Here is a 17217-nt window from a genome sequence, read left to right on the forward strand (position 1 = left end):
TGGAGCTCTGGCCTATGAGAGGAAGGAAGCAGTTGGAGTTGGTAGAAGAGCCATCCAGATAGTAGAATTCAGCTCAGAGGACAGGTGAATAATCGTTTATGGTTCATTTGCCCTAATTTAGCTAACCATGATTTCCTGATGGAGACCTGAGTCTGGGGAAGTAGTTGGTCAACATTTAATTCTGAGAACAGGAATTTTATTACTGCTTAATGTTACAGGTAATGTCAAGGAATATCTGCAGTGAAAATAAGAGGACTCCAAATCCCATGTGCTGAAATGATCTAGTTACGATTTTTTCCTTTGGGTAGGTTGTTGGAATTTAATATTATCTGCAGAAATCTTAGAGAAAGTAGAGAAGACAAAAATTAATGAAGAAAGAGACTAGTATTTATAAAATGCCTTTTATTCACCTATATTTAGGAGCTACTAAGTGCTCGGTATAGTAGATGCTCAGATAAAAGGACACTGACTCCAAGCCCTCAGTGAGTTTAATCCAGTGGTTAAAAAGAGACCTAAATAGATAATGATCATATCACAAGATACTTGCCACAACTACAGATTGTAATGGGAGCATGAGTAGAAGGGCACCCTAAATTGGCCACTCGAGGCTTCCCAAAAGCAGAGGCCTGGAGGACGTTTCGGAGTGTGTTTTGTGTAGACAGTGGAGGAGCATATTTCAGACAGAGGAACAGCGTATGCAGAACCTCAGGTTTATGTGGAACAAGCTGTTTTTTAAAAAGTTTTTTTGATATGAAATATAATACACATAGGGAAAGGTGCTGACAACAAGAATGTAGAGCTCTGCGATCTGGCACAAAGTGTCATCTAGGTAGCACTCACCCAGGTCAGGAAAAATAGAATATTGCTTCCCTTTTCTGCCCCCTCTTCTGCCCTGTTCACTTCTCCTCACTAAAGGTAACCATGCCCTTGCATTTGTGGAGAATAGTTTAGCTTTGCCTGTTTTGTTTTGTTTAGAAAGTTAAGGTTTGCCTAAATGGAATCAGACGATATATGATATTTCATGTCTGGCTTCTTTGTGCAAAGTTACGGTATTGAATGTCATTCATGTTGCATGGGATGCTTGCTTGTTTTCATTGCTATAGATTTTCTACCCTATAAATAGAACATGATTTATTTACTCTTGGACTTCTGGGTTGTTTTCCAGTCTGGATATATTATGAAAGATGTTTCTCTGTTCTTTTATCTCTGTGCACATGTACTAATATTACTATAAATTATATACCTAGTGGGAGCATGGTTTCTTCCAAGTGGGGGACGTGCTTAATTTTGTTCCCAGTGGTGCCAGGATTACAACTTCAGTTTCTTTACGATATTTTTTTTTCTCGATTTATGTAATCATTAGCTGTGAATATTCTGTTTGAATTTCTTCTTTTGGTTATTTGCTTCTTACTGTTTTCGGAATTCCCTTTAAACTACTGAGTTGATTTGGCAAAGGAATTAGATTTGTGATCCTTTGCCAGTGTTCCATAGCATTGACATTATCTCCAGTGTACGTAAACACATACCCCTTTGAAGATAATGTTCCAGGGCATTGGCATTTTACTCAAGTGGAGGAGGGAAGTAGGAGTGTTTTGGAGATAATAGAATAGAACATTGTCCCACAATTGCTGAGACAGTTCTAGTAAATAAAGGAAGCCTCTGATATTCTTCTTCTCTTTCAGTCAGGAGATAATATGAGACATTCTTCATTTGGTTCTTTCTGTTCTGTCAAGGAATATAAATAGGGCTGTAAAACATTGTCAGCCAAAAAGTAGCTAATCCGTGCAGGGACGGGTGTGGAATTTATAATGGTGTAGACATGCTTTAGTGGTGGACTTTTATCTGTGACTATCCAGCCATCTGTTTGGCAAAGATTACATTGGTATTTTTTTTCTGGAATAGGAAGTTGACGTTTTTCTTTTCATGTTTTAAACCAGGAGTCCTAAGGCAAGTTTTCTGACTTTTTGTCGTTGTCTATTTTTCCTTAATTGATTTTGGCCACAAGTTTGAGTAAGATCCTGGGATGTGCAGTATCAGAAATAAAATGGCATTTCAAATGCAGGGTTTTCAGTAAATAAACATGTAATGCAGGGGTTCTTAACCTTTGTTCCATGGATCTCTTTGCCAGTCATGTGAAAGCGATGGACCCCTTACTAAGTCCACACTGTACTGTGTATTATTTCATAAAAATATCACACCCGTACCAACACGTCCCCCACAAGAATAATGGTTTTTTTGAATTTCGATTCAAGCTCACAGACCCCTGATTAAGAACCCCTGATGTAACATGAAATTTAAAATCTTTTGGCTAGTGATTCTACAGCTTTGATTTGAGAATGTTAAGAAACCTCTAACCCAGTGGTTCGCAACCTTGGCTGCACACCTGAAGACTTTCAGAAGTTCCAGTTTCCAGGTCTCGACTCAGTCCAATTACAATGGGATCACTGGGGTTAGGGGTGGAAGGTAGAGCCCTCAGGCGACTGAAATGTAGTTGAGGTTCAACCCCCTTAACTCAGGGGTTCTCAAAGGGTAGCCTGTAGACCAGCTGCACCAGCACCACCCAGGAACTGGTGAGAAATGCAGAGTCCCAAGCCCCACATCAGAAACCCAGGAGGTGGGGCCCAGCAATCTGTTTTAACAAGCCCTCCAGGTGATGGTGCTGCCTGTTAAAGTGTGAGAACCACGCCTCTAATGCAGTGGTTGTCGAGCCTGCCTGCACATTGAAATCACCTGGGGAGCTTTAAAAACAAGCCAGTGCCAGGCGCCTCCCTTAGAGATTATGATTTCGTTAGTCTGGGTTAGGGTCCCAGCATTGATACATTTCCAAAGCTCCTGATGTGATTCTCTTGTACGGCTAGATTTGAGAGCATTGCAGAGAGGATGGTTTGAAAGAGTACAGATGATAATCATTTTAAAATAAGGAAACCAACTGGATTTATGGTCAGAATGAGATGGGTGTGTATTGAGGAGGGAAGTTAATGATTAATTGACATATTAAGTCATCTGTGTTTCACTTGCCACAGAGCTGGTATTTAAAAGCCAGATGAGTTTCCTTCTCTGGCCTTGGTTACTTCAGTCAGGGTCTGGAATTGCAACCTCCTGGGAATCTGGAAAAAGAGGAATAGGGATTGGCCAAAATGAAATATGAGAATTAAATGGTACCTGCCACAACACCTGTGTCAGGGATTGGGTTCTCTACCATGACCAACCATCAAGTGCACATGCTCCTTTTCCTTGCAGGCAGGCTTGGGCTTTAGTTGGTGTCCTTGATGGTGGAAGTACCTCATGCAACGAATCTGTGAGAAACTATGAAAATCATAGCAGTGGAGGGAAGGCTCTTGCCCAAAGAGAATTTTATACCGTGGATGGTCAGAAGTTTGCTGTGACAGCTTATAGTGAATGGATTGAAGGTAGGCAAGTATAGTGTATACCTTTGTAAGAGACTGGTAAGTATGGTGATAGATTTTTTTTTTTTAAAGTGGTATTGTATTGAAATGACAGTCTGCCTGGTTAGATTTCTCAACCAGTTGAAGATGAAACCTATTGTTTTTTTTTCTCCCCCAGGAGGTACCAGGGATTGAACCCAGGACCTCATACATGGGAAGCAGGCACTCAACCACTGAGCTACATCTCTTTTTTTTTTAAGCAAATCAATTTAATTGATACATATTAATAAATCATAAATTCATCCAAAGTGTACAATCAGTGTATTTAGTATCATCACATAGTTGTGCATTCCTACTCTCTTGATCTTATAGACTCAAGGCTCTTTTCTGAACTAGAGAATGATCTATTCTAGTTTGGGTATCCTCAACTAGATTTTGTTCCTGATTATTGAATCATATGGTGTGGTTAACTAGTAGAAATGGATTTGTCCCTCTAGATTTGGTACCAACTGGATAAATCCGTGTGAACTGTCTTTGGTTATGTTCCTTAAGACGAACATGATCTCGTACTGTAGCTCTCTTTTTATTGACATATCAGTAAACAAGACTTTCAAACACATGCTTTCAGGAGAATTAACACTGTAGAATGTACATGCTGTGTAAATAAACTTCTCATTTTCTTAGCAATATTTTCCCCTGATCTTCCAGCGAAACACACAGAAAAGCACAAAGAAGAAAGAAAATTAAGCTTTAACCCTGTCACAGAGATAATTAATTATTTTGGTAAAAAACACTACCCTGTTTTTCTCTCTTTAAGTAACTTATTGTCAAGTTATCTTATGCCTTTAAATTGTCTTCAACATAATTTTTTATGGTACGCTATCTTACAAGAGAACTATAATTTGTTCAAATGTTGCTTCTGACGTCTTTTCCTCTTAAGGAAGTTCACTATAGAATTTTTTTTTTTTTTGTAGAATTTTAAATTTACCCACCTCCCTGCCAGATTTTGTAGTTCTAGGAGTGGATTTGCAGCTCTTTATCTCTGCTTGCCCACCACCTTTGTTTCTCAGCCAGAAATTTACCAAAATTAATGTGAAATGGGGAATCAAGAAATGCTTTATTATATTTGTAATTATCCAGAAAACTTTATTTCAGACTGGGAATATTCCTGTGTTTCAGGCAGCAATGTAGCAAATTATTGATTATTATAATACGGTTCTGGAGACCGAATCCCTGGTTCAGATTCCAGCTCTTTCCCGTCTATAAAATTGTGGGCATGTGACTTTACCTTCCTAAACCTGTTTCCTCAACTGAAAACCGAAGATAACAATAGAAATTATCACATAGGACTGCTTTGAGCATCAAATGTGAAAAATGTGAAGTTTTTAGCATGTTTGTAGTAAGCACTTAATAAATGTTAAATGTTTTTTTAACAATGATGCAAACTTGACTTGGTTTGGCTTAGAATGGGATATTTCTGTATGATTGTGATTAGAGAAATCTTTTGCTTTAAAACAAATAAGTAAATAAATTGAGTTCTTCGTGTCTAATGGGGATTTTCACATTTTGCCTCCAAGTAAAATGTGGTTTGGGATGAGGAGGCAGTATCTTTTTTATGGATGGAGAAGCTGGGATCAAGCTGTAACCTGATCTAAAACTGCCTCTAAGTTTTTTGTTTTTGTTTTTAACTTTACTTTTAGCACAGTTTTAGGTTTACAGAAGTTACCGTGTACTTTATTTTTTCTAATTAGAGAAGGTCTAGGTTTACAGAAAAATAATGCAGAAAATACAGAGTTCTGATATACCCGTCCCCATTATTAAGATTTTGCTTTAGTGTGGTACCTTTGTTACAACTGGTGAGAGCATATTATAATAGTACTATTAACTATAATCCATAGTTCCCTCTTCCCCTGTTTGTGTTGTATAGTCCTATGGTGGATTTTCATTTTATTTTATTTTTACTTTAGCAACATATGTGCAACCTACAATTTCCCCTTTAAATCACATTCAGATACATCCTTCAGTGGTGGTAATTACATTCAGAATGTTGTGCTATCATCATCACTATCCATTACTAAAACTTTCCCATCACCCAGACAGAAATTCTGTACCAATTGATCATTAACTCTCCTGATAACCTGTATTGTTTCAGACTCTGACTTTTGTTTATTCCAATTATTTCACATCAGTGAGATCATATAATATTCTTTTGTGTCTGGATTATTTCACTCAATGTGATATTTTCAGCGTTCATCCATGTTGTCATATGTATCAGAACTTTGTTCCTTTTCACAGCTGAATAGTATTCCATTGTATGTATACACCACATTTTGTTTGTCCGTTTATTTATTTTCCTTGAGGTACTGGGGGCTGGGGATTGAACCTGGGACCTCGTATTTGGGAAGCTGGTGCTCAACCACTGAGCCACATTGGCTTCCCTGAGTTGGTTTTCTCATTTGTTTTTGTTTTTTCAGGAGGCATCAGAAATGGAGTTGGGGACCTCCAATGTGGGAGGTGGGAGCTCAACTGCTTGAGCCGTGTCCGCTCCCTGTTTATGTTTTGATGGGCACTTAGGTTGCTCCCATCTTTTGGCAATTGTGTATAATGCTGCTATGAATATTGGTGAACAAATAAGTGTTTGAGTCCCTGCTTTCAATTCTTTTGGGTATATAGTTAGAATTGGAATGCCTGGGTCATTTGGTAATTCTATAGTGCCCTTTCTGAGGAAATGCCAAACTGTTTTCCACAGGAATTGCCTCAGTTACATTCCTACCAACAATCAACCATTGTCCCTATTTCTCCACATTGTCTCCAACACTTGTTATTGTTCATTTTTAAATAGTAGCCAAGCTAGTGAATATAGAATTTCTCATTGTGGTTTTGGTTTGCATTTCCTTAATGGCTAATGCTGTTCACCATCTCTTTCTGTACTTTTTGACCATTCATATATCTTCTTTGGAGAAATGTCTATTAAAGTCTTGTACCCAGCTTTTTTTTTTCCTTAAAGATTTATTTATTTCTCCCCCTTCCCCCTTCATTGTTTGCGCGCTCTCTGTCTGCTTGTCTTTTTTTTAGGAAGTACCAAGAACCAAACCCAGGACCTCCCATGTGGGAGGGAGATCCTCAGTTTCTTGAATCACATCCTCTCTCTTGTACCCAGTTTTTAATTGGGTTGTTTGTTTTTATGTTATTGAGTTGTAGAAGTTCTTTATAAAATCTAGATGTTAAACCCTTATGCCTCTAAGACGAGTGTTCTTTCAAGCCACACCATGGTTGCCTCTGACAAAAAGCAGAGGTAGAGGACGAGCATTTTAAAGCAGGAGTTTATCAGTCTAGATCCTCAAATAAGATTCCAGGCAGAAGATAATTACCGATAGACCTCAAATCTGCATTTCCTTTGTTGGAAATGCTGTTTTCATTCCTGCATTACTGATGACTGCTCATTTCTGGAAGTGGGTAGATTTTAGTTATCTGTAGCATATAGGGTATTATTTGTGAGGCATCTTCTCAATGACTCCTGCTTTCTGGAAGAGGTGGAAATTCTCTCCAGGAAGCAGGGAGAATGAACTTACTTCCTTTTGTACTTCCTATTCAGTAGTGCAAACAGGAGGTCATCTTAGTCAGGATTTTCTCTAAAGGCAGAAAAAAGTGAGGAATTACTGATTGGTACAGATCTTCCCCATAGCTAACCTGACTCCCCACCCTGCCCCCCTTTTTCTTTTTCAAAAGGAAGAAGCAAATTCTAATACTCCTTCAAGTCAAAACTTATTTACCTAGTGGTCATCTTTAAAAAAAAATCATTATTGACATTTCATATGGAAAAATTAATAATTTTTGGTTGCCCTTTTTAAAAAGGGGATGATGATTTTTTTTGGGTCAAAATTTGAAATTTTATGTAGTGATTGCTCTTGTATCTATGTGTTTTGATGATCTTTTTTCTTAACTTACCTGTTTCTTGGGAAGGCACTATAATACAGAGGTTAAGAAATTGGGCTCTGGAATTAGTTTAGTGTTCAATTCTGGGTTCTACCATTTTTTAGCTGTTATATAACCTCTCTGAGCTTTGGTTTCTTCATCTTTAATTGATATAATAGTTCCTATTTCTCAAAGTTGTTTTGAGGAAGAAAAGTCATCATGCACGTGAAGTCCTAACAACTGTTAACTATTATATTAATATAGTTATTTATATTTGGACAAGAGTCCATTTAAAGGTTTAAGTAACTGGATTCAAGAAATGTATAATCATAAAAGCACTTTATATTTATTAGATGTTTATTTTTGTGCATTGTAGACACTGAAAAGCAAGGGGGTAGATCAGAGTTTAAAAAATCAAAATCCAAACTTGCCCAGACTAGTTTTTATCAGAATAGTTGGCTCAAGGATGTCAGAATAATCTAGATTATCCCTTGTGCCTTGCCTGAATTTCTCTCCTTTTGATTCTCATAAGTAAATAAATGTGATTTTTTCACTTATATCATCTTCCTTTTAGAGTCCCAATTAATTAAAGGAAAGGTGATAGAGAAGTGCAGATGCTTATTAAACAGATGCCTTTGAAATGTATAGTTTTTCCTTCTCTACTGGTGATATGAATTAGATGAATTAGCTTCCATCAAATCCACACGTATTTCCATGAAATCAACTTTTGACTCAAAAGTATATATTATATACCACATACGATACTAGAAGTAGGAAATGTTTCTACCATTTGGTTGTAAGTAAAAAGTGTAAATTATGGGGAATTCAGGTTTTATCTGCCCAATTGGGAACCAACTTTTGAGTATTAAAAAGAAGTATTGAAAGAGATCAGTAATTAGCAGTCAGTGGATTACATAGTTTGATATCCCAGGAAAATGGCTGAGTTGGAGAGGGACATAATCACATGTGCCTCAGATCACATTCCAGATCTTTATTTGGGAACATTCTTCAATTCATTCCATTCAGCAGACGTCTGTTGTGAATACACTTATGGAGATACTCTTCTGCTTTCACTGATTAACCTCCCAGGAGGTGAACTATCCTAGGGAACCCATTGGAATGATAGGAATAATAGGAGAGAGAATACCCGTATGATAGAGATTGCTTCCTCCAAGGATATTTGGGAAGCCTTTGAGGATGAATCCTACGGTCGACAGTATCTTATTTGGTAAGGGTAGAAGGACAGTCTAGGTAAAGAAGAAGCATGAGTAAAGATACAGTAGTGAGGGATCATCTGAGGCAAGTTTTTATGCTTAGTACGTTTACGTATGAGACTAGAAAATCTGATGACCATCTCTTATCCTGTACTTGGACCAAATTGAAGCATTGGGTATTTATTACAGACCTATACTGTACTTGGCAACTTCTCCCTGAGCGTGATATGTTTTTATTATGTATTAAAATCATTTGGGGATGGTATTACAGTTTTTAACCTTGAGTTGAATTACAGCAAGGGATTTGGGGATTGAGATCCCTCTTCAAAGTTATAAAAGAATAGTTTTTTAAAGTGACATCTTTCATCCCATCATGATGATGTGTGCCTGGGGCTCTCTCCCGTAAGAACAAGGATTTATGCTTTTTTTAAAAAAAATCATTAGAATCTGCAGAGTGACTGGCATATGGTTAGCATTAGCAAAAAATTGCTGAGCTGTGTTTGTCTTAACTTTTGTTTGCGAATCAGTGAGGGGGAGGGGGATTTTTAAAAAATAAAATTCCTGTTAATAAATCACTTTCTTGTTTTTTGGTGTAGGCGTTTCTCTTTCAGGTTTCCGAGTCGAGGTTGTGGATGGAGTGAAGCTTCATCTGCTGGATGATGTTAGTAGCTGGAAACCCGGAGACCAGATTGTGGTCGCAAGTACAGACTATTCTATGTACCAAGCAGAGGAGTTTACTCTTCTTCCCTGTCCTGATTGCAGCCCCTTTCAGGTCAAAGTCAAAGGTATCAGACTGCTCAGAGTGCTTTTTGGGGAAAACACACTCCTATCTAATTCCTGTTCCCCCCACCCCCCACCCCAAATCATTATGGTGGTGTAGTCATCCTCATTATCAACTTCATATTGAAGATGATAGCAGTGTAATGCAGTGAACACTAGATTCCAGAGGATAGTAGATGAAAGTAGTTCATTGAGCAATAATTTTGCTGTTAGTGATATGTAGCAGTCATGTCAGCATTTCTGTGCCTCAGAAATGCTGACATGGGAAAAAAAGATGGAGTCTAGACAGACTGGTTTTTTTCCAAGGTCCTTTCTGGCATCTTTCTTGTACATCTTTCACTAGACTAGATCCATTTTTTGACAGAAGCCTGCCTTGCTCAGAAAAAATTCCCATGGTTTCTGAGTGCCTACTTGCTTGGCAAAAAGCAGATATCATAAATATTTTAAATGGAAACAAAATGTTATTTTCCTAAGATTATCTTTCCTATCATAATCTTGATTTTTATTATTATTCCTTTTATTTTGAGAGATCAATGCACAGTGAGCTTCTGTACTCTAAGCTGTGCTTGGAAGTCATAACTTGCCAGGTTCTTACTTTCGAGCCGGCACTTGGCAAGCCCTTTCCATGAATTACCTCAGTCATGGGAATTCATTGTGCATTTCATTCATCATATTGCTTTCTTTGCTTCTGTATTTGAGATTATGCAATTAGGGTACAAACAAAGTGTTTACAGTAACTATTTAATAAATGCTAACTTCTAGAGCTTTGAAATTTAAGGGAAAGTTTTCTGCTTTGATAAAAAAAGGCTGATTGGCTCACTTGGCACTTTTCCTGTGTTTCTTTCAGGGTTGTACTTTTCCTTCTTGATAATACAAGACGTAAGGAAAATATGTTACCATCTGGGATTGATTTTTTTTTTTTTTTAATTCCCTCTCTTGTTAGTAAGTCTGCATGATAATGAGTATCCATGATCTCACCTCCCAAGATTTACTTGGATTTTTTTCTTTCCTAAGTTTATATTGTGAGCATCAGAGAAGAGTTCTTTACTTAAGTGCCTCTAAACTTACAGTTAACCTGGGAAATAAAAAGAATGCATAAATATAAAAAAAGAAAAAAAAGAAAAGAAATTTAAAAAAGAATGCATAAAACAAAGTTAGAATAGGGGAGGAAAAAAGAACTTTTCTACAGTTAGTGTCCAAATGCAGATTGCTTCAGCCTTGAAATAGAAGCAAATTTGAGGCTCTTTCATCATCATCTATGAAACCATTTGTCTCTCTGAATCATCATGCGTGTGGTTCTTCATATGCCTTCAGGGAGGTAGAACAGGAGTTGGCAGTGAGGGATTCAGGCCTTGGATTTGGTGGTTGGACCAGATAATCTTTAAAATTCTTGTTCCCTGAGGTTCTGTGATCCTGAGATTTTAGAGAATGGGAACAGAAGCCAAAGTTGTTGATAAAGCCCTGGAGGTGTAGAATAAAGAGAATATCTTTTTGAAGTAAGTTTTACATTTTCTTTTTTCTAATTTTCTTTTCCTATATTGACCAGAAACCCCGCAGTTCCTGCATATGGGGGAAATTGTAGATGGCGTAGACATGAGAGCTGAGGTTGGAATTCTCACCCGGAATGTTGTGATCCGAGGAGAAATGGAGGACTCATGCTATGCTGGAAACCAGTGCCAGTTCTTTGATTATGATACCTTTGGGGGACATGTTTTGGTATGCAAAAGGATTTGATGATTACTTTGAAATTCCAGTTCCTAATACATGCTGAAAGAAACTTTGAAGTTTTGGAATGAGATGTAAATGGATGTAAATTATAAATCTTATTTCTCTATCCAAATGATAGCAGGGAGAATTTAAATAATTCAAAGAGAAAGATGTAGCTTTATGTAGTTGACCTGGACTTAAGAGTGAAAACCTCTTAAGAATTGTGCCATGCAGAATTAACTTATATTGTGAAGATCCAATCATATAGAGACAAAAATTATGAAAGATCTTGGTTTCCATTGGTGCAGTTTCTGAAAGAATCAAATGGTTCTTTTTAAAGCATATGATTATTAAAGGAGGAGTAATAGCATGCACATATATAATACACTTCTATAAAAGTATTTTTATATTCAGATTTTTTTTTAAAGAAGGTACTATACTGGGGACTGAACCCAGGACCTCCTACATGCGAAGCAAGCACTCAACCACTGAGCTACACCTGCTCCCCTCTATGCAGATTTTTATCTGTCTTGTTCAATAAATATGTATTGAGCACTTACTGTGTGGTAGGCAGTACAGTTTGTTCTAATATCTGGACTGCTGGGTTGCAAGAGGGCTACATGTATTGTTTTCAAATCTGTTTTTGTGCATTGAGTAGGTATTGGATTTTAGCAGCATTTCTGTTGCACTAATTTCTGAGATTTTTGTCAGTACCACTCCTTGGTTTTTAATAGAAAATCCAGGGTTTAAAAATGTTAAGAGTGCCTAAACTTGGGATCACAAAGGAATTTTAACCAAGACCTTAACAAACAAGACTATCTCCTAATTAAAACTTTGCGGGAGGATTTAGAACTAATTCTTAGTCACGCTGGTGTAGGATATAGAATTGAAACAAGCTGAGATGGGGAATGACCAAAATATTTGAACCAATCAAACACCTATGTAGAAATTGTTTTTGCTACTGCCCTGATTATATTTGCTTTTTCCTAGTTAGACACTATTTATGACTTTAAAAAAAAAAAGATTTATTTATTTATTTATTTCTATCCCCTCCCCCCTCCCGCCTCCCCCCCTCCCCCTGTTGTCTGTTCTCTGTGTCTATTTGCTGCATCTTCCTTTTTTTTTTTATCTGCTTCTGTTGTCAGCGGCACGGGACATCCCGTTGTGTCAGCTCTCTGTGTGTGCGGCACCATTCCTGGGCAGGCTGCACTTTCTTTGGCGCTGGGCAGCTCTCCCTATGGGGTACACTCCCTGTGCGTGGGACTCCCCCACGCGGGTGACAACCCTGTGTGGCAGGGCACTCCCTGCGCGCATCAGCACTGCTCACGGGCCAACTCCACACGGGTCAAGGAGGCCCGGGGTTTGAACCGCGGACCTCCCATGTGGTAGGCGGATGCCCCAACCACTGGAACAAGTCCGCCACTTATTTACGACTTTTAAAAATACTCACTGATATAAAGAAGCATTTGCTAAATTATTCACTAGGGATCCAGGAAAACAAGATGCAAAAGAATGTAAATGTTTTAATATGTATCCTGCCTCCAGCCTTTTCTCTTGAAACACTGTTTTGCTACTTTCCTATTCTGAAAAGTATCAGTTTGATTTTGGTTATCTTGTGCCTTGTAGATAATGAAGAATTTCACTTCAGTCCATCTTTCTTATGTGGAACTGAAACACCTGGGTCAGCAGCAGCTGGGGCGGTATCCTGTTCACTTTCACTTGTGTGGAGATGTGGATCACAAAGGAGGATATAGACATGGGACTTTTGTGGATGGCCTTGCTATTCATCACAGCTTCTCAAGGTGCATTACTGTGCACGGGACAAATGGCTTGCTGGTAAGGAGCTCATGATATGGTGATGCACATTATTGAAATGGCTAGCTCTCCTTAATTCTCTCGTTCATTACATGCCTTCCTCTATCCTGCTCCTACTGAGAATTTTGCTGCTTTTCTCTCTGAAGGAAGCAGCATACTGTTTTAACCTGCCCAACTCTCCTCTGCTGAGATGCGTAAAACCTGACACTTGGCTTTGCCCCTTTTGCTAAAATTAAAACTTCTCTTTACATTTGTCCTGAGCATGCTACACTAAATAGCACATGTCACTTAAATCACAATCAATCTTGGTACCAATCATGTTTTACACTTGTATTTCTGCAGATAAAAGACACCATTGGATTTGACACACTAGGTCATTGTTTCTTTCTGGAAGATGGGGTTGAACAGAGAAATACTTTGTTCCACAATCTTGGACTCCTCACCAAGCCAGGCACTCTCCTCCCCACGGACAGGAATAACACCATGTGTACCACCATGAGAGATAAAGTGTTTGGGAATTATGTGCCTGTGCCTGCCACTGACTGCATGTGAGTAGCTGGCAGAGAGAAAAATTCATGTGTGAAGGTCAAAGCTTTTGTCTCTTGGGGAATAGGTTTTGGGGGAGGTGTTTCGTGGGTGGGATTTTTCATGAAGAATGTTTAAATCACCTTAAAAAAATGCCTTGCAGGGCTGTTTCAACTTTCTGGATTGCTCATCCCAATAACCATCTGATTAACAATGCAGCGGCAGGCTCACAGGTAAATAAGATTAAAGTGCTTTCAGATTTTTTGTTGTATAGGTCAGGTCTGTAAAGATTCTGGTTTATAGGAATGTAACCTGATGGTGACTCCTTTGGGTGTGCCAGTGTTGGCATTGTTTTCTGATACTATTTGTTTATTTGGGGCCAGGATAGAATTGAGATGGTTCTACTCTTTCTTGTAAATGATTTATGGCAGTTGGTGTCTATGAGCACAGGAAGACAAATGCCAAATGGAGGAAAGGGGTAGGCTAATTAGGGTTATCTTGTCCTCTTCAGAGCACATTTTTAGTGTATTATGTACAGTCTTTATGGAGTCTCATATTTAAGTAAGGCTGAGTCATTTCAGTTTCTCGTGTTGAAAGGCCTTAGCTTTTTCTTTTTGGGATTGTTCTGTAGAATGCAGTGATAATTGTCATTTTGATTGAGGGACACATCCTTTTGTTAAATGTGAGGATTTCTCCTTGGTAAAGCAACTCAACTATGTGTCTTGAATTACTTAACACACGCACACATGAGAATAGAAGGGAATAAAAGAACTATTTTTGGATGGCAGAAATATCCCCCTGGTAAGCTTGGAGAAATGTATATTAAAATTGGTTGTGATTTAAAGCTGCTAGTTTATAATCTAAATGAATCTTTTAAGACACTATACTATTAAGATTATCTCTGTGCCGAAAACTGCGGTACGGAAACCTGAAGATTGCAGTGATGTTTAATTATTTGTATTTGTACATCATAGCTATTAAAATTTGAAAGGGGAAAGAAATACCCGGAATTGCTACGTAGGAATGAATTAAAAGATTAGCTGAAGGGAGTATTTCTTTGAGGTAACTACCATCTAGGCATCACTGGGTAGAGAGGTGATTCAACTTAGATCTCTGATTTTCGTTAAAGACATACACAAAACCTGGAAGTCCCTGTTGGTGAAAGATTCTTATTGGAGAGGGCAGAGACCTGGACACATAATCATTTCAAGTTTCTGTTTATCCATTCATTTCTTTTTCATCAAATATTTCTTGGTCAGCTATGAGGTTCATGCTCAGAGTTTCTAATTGAAGATGAATTTTGGGGTAAAGATGAACCAAGAGGCCTATTCAATATCATCTTCCAAAATATGTTTTATTAGAAATGAGCAGCCAGAGCAGAGATTTCTTTCAGCTGGTTTCAGAAGCTGTGGGTTAAAGATCAAAACAAATGGCAGATAGTGCATGAAGAATGTGAGGTGAAGTCACACACACCCTCACCGGGACGCGAGGCTTACCTGTGAGAAAGGAAGAAGCCAGCTCTCTGCTTTTTCCATCTCATGTATGTTCTTTTTCCTGTTCATTCAGTAAACTTTTTTTCTCTCTGGAAAAACCATTCCAGTAAAGTTAATATTTTGGTAGACTTTCGCTTCCCAAAGTAAATCAAATCCTTTCTTCATTGTACCTTTCCGTGGCCTTTTACAAAGCTTTACCTGTTTTTACACCACAGTCTAAGAGGAAACAGCTGGTCTTCCCTCGGACCCCCTCCTGTCTTCCCAAACCCCACCCCAGCCTCGGAGGCTGCTCTCTGCTCTCAGTGTACCCAGCCGTCTCGCCAGACTTTTAAGTGTTCTCCCATTGAGCTGTCTGTTTTGTGCCCAAAAAGTTGATGTGGCAAACATTTTTCAGAATAGTTTATTACTGAGATCTATCTGTAAGATTTCATCATGGAAAAATGTTAAATATTGCATTTCATTTGCTCTCCACAATTCATTTCTCCTTTTTGGTCCCAAAGGCCTTCATTCACTACATCTAACGTAGTACGTGTTACATACATTTTAGTCATCTGTATTTTCCATTAGACTGTGAAATCTTTGGGAATGTCTTAACTGTGCAACTGGCACACAGAGGGCACTAAAGAAGTGTTTGCGGACTTTGAATTAATTCTGTCCTTTTACACTGTATGCTTGAGTTCTAATAACAATTTAAGTTCAATCAACTTTGCATAATGTGAAGTTGTCTTTCACATTGGGCTCATCTTTAATTAAAATTTAAATTGTAACACAGATTGTCACAAGAATTCAGAAAATGTATTTCCACTTTCATTTCTCATTTTGGGTGTCAACAAATTGTAAGCTGTTCTGCTCCTGTTGAGGTCAGGAACACAGAAATTGAACTGGCAGGATCCAGAGAGAGACAGCATCCTGATTCATGCGTGCGGTGGTTTTTTCCCTTTGGCAAAAATTTGCCTCAGGACAGGAAGGGCACTGGAGTTGTTTGAAAGAAGTCAGTGAGCTCTGCTTGTCAGCGGAATAGTTGTTTAATAGGCATGACTCATTTATTGATCAGGTTTGGAGGTAAACAGAAAAACCATATTGCTCAAAGGCTATCTGTCCTGGTCACATTGAAGGCTCGTTTGTTTCTAGCTTCTGCGTAACTTTTGATAATGCTGAGAAGGTTCTTTTCAAAGTATATTGTGGTATGAGCTAATTGTTTCTTTCTCTTAATCTAACCCTGCAGGCAAAATATTACATTTACTTTTCCAAAGGAAAAAAAGCATGATATAACTGCTTTGAGGGTGCCAGATGTATGCATGACTTGTTATAGACGTTTCTTAGCTTGAAACAAAAATAAGTGTGAAAAAGATTAAGCTTGCCTGTGTAACAATTACTAATAAGGATGTTTCATAGAGTGGCTTTATAAAATAAGGCTTCTAATGATCTTGCTCTTTCAATTAAATTATAGGATGCTGGAATATGGTATTTATTCCACAAGGAACCTACAGGGGAATCCAGTGGATTACAGCTCTTAGCAAAATCAGAACTTACCCCATTGGGTATATTTTATAACAACAGGGTCCATTCAAGTTTTAAGGTAGGTTCCTAAGTTTTAATAATTGGTATATATGACTTAGAAGGTAAAGGATGGATTATTGTGATTTCAACCAAGAAATGGCAGTTTTGGGTAGAACTTGTCATGACAGAAGGTAAATTTGTGATTGAAAAGTAAATGCCCAACTTTTCCATGCTCATGACAAAGAACAATTCCGTCAACACACATAAATGAATATATGCCAGCACACACATACACATGCTTTCTGAATAATTAATATTATGGACTTGACTCATGTGTCCTCATTCTCTTCCTCTCTCACCATCTTTCAAATCTTTTAATTTCATTAAGTGTTTCTGGGAAGGCACACATTGGCTTAAAAGCTTCTGGTCGTTAAGGAGCATGCTTCCGTTCTTCTCTTGGTTCACAGTGACTGGTAGAATATACTGCTGGGCATTTAAAAATAGTTCTGTAAATAAATGAAATATTGCTTGATAATATTTGACCTAGTTGAAAATGATATACATTTAATATATTAAAGACCATTTAGGGGCTCTGATTTACATGATAAACTTGTGATAAATCTGACTCATTTTGTGCTCGCATGACACTTTAATACTTTGGCTATGTGTTCTGAAAGCCCTTATCCTTGCCTTGATGTGATCAACATCAGAGTTCAATTAATACTTTCCAGTTTTGATATTCAGAGAGTCCTTTAGAAACTTAAGTATGTTAATGACCTGAAGAGCTTAGAATCACTTGATAAAGACTTGAGAGATGAAAATTTCTAAAAATTTCCCTAACACAGAGAGAGGTATGAAATGTGTTTTGTGAGCTGAATAGTT

The 17217-nt window shown here is 37.9% G+C and overlaps 1 protein-coding gene across 2 annotated transcripts in view; it reads left to right on the forward strand.

Annotated features, from left to right (window-relative positions):
* Positions 1-17217, forward strand: part of CEMIP2 (cell migration inducing hyaluronidase 2) — an 81714-nt gene that overhangs the window by 26676 nt on the left and 37821 nt on the right. For both annotated transcript variants that reach the window (XM_058301673.1, XM_004464940.5), the window contains exons 5-11: positions 3241-3410; positions 9112-9300; positions 10842-11011; positions 12629-12838; positions 13160-13365; positions 13506-13575; positions 16286-16414. In XM_058301673.1, the coding sequence (XP_058157656.1) occupies positions 3241-3410; positions 9112-9300; positions 10842-11011; positions 12629-12838; positions 13160-13365; positions 13506-13575; positions 16286-16414 (1144 nt within the window). The remainder of the gene's footprint in view (positions 1-3240; positions 3411-9111; positions 9301-10841; positions 11012-12628; positions 12839-13159; positions 13366-13505; positions 13576-16285; positions 16415-17217) is intronic.

This window comes from Dasypus novemcinctus, chromosome 8 (genome assembly GCF_030445035.2).
Source record: "Dasypus novemcinctus isolate mDasNov1 chromosome 8, mDasNov1.1.hap2, whole genome shotgun sequence".
Taxonomy (NCBI): domain Eukaryota; kingdom Metazoa; phylum Chordata; class Mammalia; order Cingulata; family Dasypodidae; genus Dasypus; species Dasypus novemcinctus.